Raw genomic sequence first — 4,676 nt, forward strand, 5'->3', positions numbered from 1 at the left:
AAAAAAAAAAAAAAAAAGAGACAAAGGGAGAAGAAGTCAAAAAGACCTCACTCAGTAAAGCAGTGGCTCAAAAGAAAAAGTAATTGCGGTGAGCCGGGATTGAACCGGCGACCTTTAGATAACCTAATAGGTTATTCTGATCGAAGTAAACTTCAGTCTAACGCTCTCCCAACTGAGCTATCCCCGCAATTGTTGAATTTTTAGAAATAAAAAAACATTATAAAGAAATATTATACGAATACTATCATACTTGCCTTAATTACCATCTCCAGAGGAATCTCACAACTGCTATAAGTTTTATAAGTTATCCCTGGAATAAACAGGGGACCCAGAATAGCCTAGATATTCAGCCATTTGGGCTTCATGGCAGGGTAATAAGGTCCGACAGGGCACGGAACAGATCTAGCACGCATCCCGGACCTAGTGGGCTATTTCTCTAATCTCCATATGTGCCTCAGTTGCCTCTAGTTGATTCAAAGTGTTTACTACCCAGATATATTATACATCAAACAAAAACATACTCCAGAACTCTAGAATCCCTAAACCCAATCACAAGACACGCCTCCCACCATAAGCGCTGCCAAGTCTCCGAAACTCTCCGCTGACATGCGCAACCCTATTTATATAGATCCTACAACCACAGGAATCAAATCATTCAAAAATCCAAACAACAACCAACATACAACTACGAGTAAATACCACAAAGCCCCCCAGGAAAAGAGAAAATGACTACAAAAACCCACACTCCCCAAAATACCCAACACACTTACACCTACACCCACCACCCCCCATCCCCCCAAGAAAACAGAAATAAACCCAAACCAACAATCCTCTTCCTCCACGGCTTCCCTTCAACATCCTACGACTGGCGCCACCAAATAACCTACCTCTCATCACTCGGCTATGGAGTTATCGCCCCGGACCTCCTCGGCTACGGAGGCACAAGCAAACCCACTGACCTCGCCGCATACAAAACCAAATCCATGGCCGCGGAGATAATCACCATCCTGGACGCAGAGGAGATCGAAAAGGTCCACGCCGTGGGACATGATACGGGCTGCACGCTTTTGTCTCGACTGGCGGATTACTTTCCGGAGAGGTTGCTGTCGTGTGTTTTCCTGGACGTGCCGTATATGAGGCCCGGGGAGAGGTTTGATCTGGATATTGTTAATAAGGTTACGAGGGATATCTTAGGGTTTGAGAGGTTTGGGTATGTGGGATTTTTTGCTGGAGAGGGGAGTGGGGTGTTGTTGGATCGGTTTGTAGGTTTTTCTTTCTTTTCTCCATCTTCTTTTGGTTTTTGTCTCTGGTACTGGTTCTCCCTAGGGTCAGGGATTGGGATTGGGATTGGGGTTGAATTAGGGTTGAACTGTATGAAAGGAAGGACTGTAAGCTAACAAACAATGACACAGGCCGATTCATTCTTTACGCTCTTCTACCCCCACTCACCCTCACTATGGAAATCACACCTCTGTCCAGCAGGAGCAATAGAGAAATGGCTTCTATCCGATCGCCGAGCCCCATTAGCTCCCTACATTACCGAAGAAGTGAGTAGCCCGTTTCCCCGCAAAGATACCAAAATTTACCCAGAAACAAAACCAACAAACCCTAGGAATTCAAAACCCACCAAAAGCTCCTAGTCGGTAACCACGACTCAGCACTGAACTGGTACCGGGCTCTAGTCTCGAATATCAACTTAGAAGATGAGGAAGAGGCCCAAATTACGCCCTCGCTGTCTATGCCGGCTCTCTTGATTTGTCCAAAGAAGTTGGAGTTGGAGATGCCCGGTCTTGAGGAGGGGATGAGGGCTGTTTGTGTTGGCGATTTGGTGATAAAGAGGGTTTCGACGGAGGGACATTGGGTTCAATTGGAGGCGAGGGAGGAGGTGAATCAGATTCTTGGGGAGTTTTTTGAGCGGGTTAGGGTTTAGGGGGTATTGGGTTGGTGTTGTTGTATAATAAGTAGCACTTTCTCTCCTCTTTTCTGGGAATATATGAGATACGGAACGTGTATTTACACTTTTTGGCCTTCACGCTAAGTCCCTAAAGATCTTTCTGACAGGGCACTAAACTGAACTCTTTTGATCTAGCATGTATTTCAGACCTAGTGGATCATGGTCTATTTATAAAGCCTCCATATATACTCCGTACTTTATCTGTCTTTTAGAACTCTAAATGTTTAATTCTATGATACTATTCCAAACGTCCTATACATGATCTTTCTCAATAGAGGTTATACACTACTTACAGTACAAGCAAAAGTATTAGTATAAGAACACTAAAGCTAATGTCTAGGTTCCTATCCTGTATTAAGTATAAAAATACTACAACATCGGTTACACGCATTACCTACCATATTCTATTATGCTATGAAGCCCCGACTTTCTCAAAGAGATGGAGACCAATACAGACACAAAGAACCACTTGGGTGGGGGGATTTAGCGGAAGGCAATCGTTTGTATCGGTCTAGATCCATATCAGGACGAGATGAAGTAAGGTTGCTCATTTTATAGAGAAATAGTATAACAGAGGCACTACTTATCAGAATATCCGTACCCACGTTTTAGAAACTGACAGGCAACACTAATGATTGAATCTTCCCTGTTAACCTGTGAAGATTACTAGTGGTCACCATCGGATTTAATTCGAAGGGAACACAACGGGCATAATCGGTCGTGATTCAGAAGACAAAACGTCAAATCCTGGACCAATAACTGATTATATTAATTGAAGCCGGGGTAATGAAATCACGAAAATGGATTGGTTGGGTAATACTCTCGACATTTGCGGGCTAGACTAGAGCTGAATCCACCTGCATATGGACTAATACGATCGTTCTCCACATTGAACGGAATCCGACAATCGTGTTGGGGATGATGGTTTCAACATGTGAGAATCTTCTGAAATTTATGACATCTTGCTGGTATTTTATGATGGAATCCAGAATTGGTCTGGAGAGGGCGCTTCTATACTTGGAATTAGGGCGGCTTAGTCCTAATCTATCTACTTTTTAGAGAGGATTCTTAAGGTAGGCCAAAATCGTAGAGATCGAAGTAACTAGTAAAAGAGCTCTTTCTATTAGCTAATTGGGCTCTACTCTGACATTCTATTTTGATATTCAAGAAACTTATTCGAAAAGTCGGTGTGTACTGAAAACCCCTGTTAGTTGAAAGGAAAGGCTGCAGCTCATGGGGGTTTCCAATAGTCAAAATGTTTGAAAAATTTCCTATCCTTCATGAGCATGCGTGGTGCAGATTATTTCCTGTATGCTCTAATCATTTAACCTTACTAGCTTCGCGCTAGGGGACTTGTATCCTAGAAAGCCTTAGCTGCCTTACACTTCCGAACCAAACATGAAGCTGAAGTGGACCCCAACCACCCAATCAGTGACGAGTCAAGGGATCGACAGTGGGTCTACTGCGGAAAGATCCTTATGGAGTGGTTCGCTTAAAGATGATGTTCGTCGAGCTGAAAAAGCATCAGGTCAGGTATGCAGGTTGTGGACATGGCGCGGCTGAGCTTGACGATCGGACTTGGCCGAGCTCCAGTGGCACGCGAGAACATTCCATTTTAGTGCCATCATAAACTGTAATCTTTACCATGTCTTCTCTGAGCTCTGAATACGGCCCCTGCCCTGGATGATTATCCTGTGGACGCTCATCTGTGCGTCACGCAAATTGTGCAAGGAGAATCTCCTACCTACGCGCGCTATACCCTTCGGGATGTCTCTGTTAGGACTGGTCAGGCATCGCGCCACTGTATGCACGGATTGAAAATAGTTCGATCCAGGCGATTTTTAGCGGAGAAAGAGTTCCACGCTCTCGTACCCATTGGCTGAGGATTAGCAATCTTCATGAAGATCCCCGTAGAAAAGCAGACACACAGGCTCGGGTGTAATTAATGAACCGGCTCATTCCACTGTTGAAAAGTGTCTCTCAACATCTTCAACAGCGACACAGTATACATATACTATGATTGAACAAAAAGCGCTGTGTCCTCTCCACCACCCCTGGGAGCCCAGTACAACGGATATCAAGTCCCATCCGCTTATTTCTCGCACATATGATTCTATCATCTTCTACCGATGGACCTCGCCGGATGGAGTGTACGAACGTGGCCGCATTATGGCGCGCCTCGTTGCAGAGATGATGGAGAAAAACAGGCGTCAAGTCTGGTTGGATCAGTGGGAAATGAACAAGAACACGACCCCCGATCAAGTAGTACGACAGATTTCCGACATCTTCCTACGTGTCCCAAAAGTCATCATTCTGGCAGCCCCAGGGGATTGGGATCGCTTTACCAATGCCGATGATATCCATCGTTGGGAGTGGGAACTAAGCTTACAGAGTGGTAAGACCAGAGCCCGCAATTCATGACGAAATCTGACCCTTACTGAAAATTGCCAGACAAGAAGATCTGGATCCTACGATATGGGATCCCTGAGACGACGCAGGCACCTTCCAAAGAGCAGTTGGCGGCGGACCTACGAAACCACAGCACTCGTCTGGCAGACCTTGTCATGAAAGGGAATATTCAGGTGCGGGTCTTAACGATGGATAATCTAAACAGTGTCTTAAGTGAATTAGCATAAATCAAGTAATAGTTTTTATTCAGTTGTGATGCATGCCTGTCTGTCTTCCGCCATCTTGTTTGGTTTTTTTTTTTTTTTTTTTTTTT

The 4,676-nt window shown here is 44.7% G+C and overlaps 2 protein-coding genes and 1 non-coding gene across 3 annotated transcripts; 2 read left to right on the top strand and 1 right to left on the bottom strand.

The window, feature by feature from the left end:
* Positions 1-84: 84 nt before the first annotated feature.
* BDV27DRAFT_t250 lies at positions 85-187 on the bottom strand. The gene has a single exon. It is a non-coding gene; the product is annotated as a tRNA-Phe (tRNA).
* A 481-nt stretch (positions 188-668) lies between these two features.
* BDV27DRAFT_139921 (alpha/beta fold hydrolase) lies at positions 669-2,115 on the top strand. Its single transcript, XM_032069547.1, has 3 exons — positions 669-1,262; positions 1,413-1,547; positions 1,613-2,115. Exons 1-3 carry the CDS (start codon positions 726-728, stop codon positions 1,928-1,930), a joined length of 990 nt encoding a protein of 329 aa, XP_031920194.1. The 5' UTR covers positions 669-725; the 3' UTR covers positions 1,931-2,115.
* Positions 2,116-3,941: 1,826 nt separating this feature from the next.
* BDV27DRAFT_139922 (uncharacterized protein) lies at positions 3,942-4,635 on the top strand. Its single transcript, XM_032069548.1, has 2 exons — positions 3,942-4,349; positions 4,406-4,635. The coding sequence occupies exons 1-2, from the start codon at positions 3,971-3,973 to the stop codon at positions 4,588-4,590; spliced, it is 564 nt and encodes a 187-aa protein (XP_031920195.1). The 5' UTR covers positions 3,942-3,970; the 3' UTR covers positions 4,591-4,635.
* Positions 4,636-4,676: the final 41 nt, after the last annotated feature.

Source organism: Aspergillus caelatus (assembly GCF_009193585.1).
Source record: "Aspergillus caelatus strain CBS 763.97 unplaced genomic scaffold BDV27scaffold_584, whole genome shotgun sequence".
Classification (NCBI taxonomy): Eukaryota; Fungi; Ascomycota; class Eurotiomycetes; order Eurotiales; family Aspergillaceae; genus Aspergillus; species Aspergillus caelatus.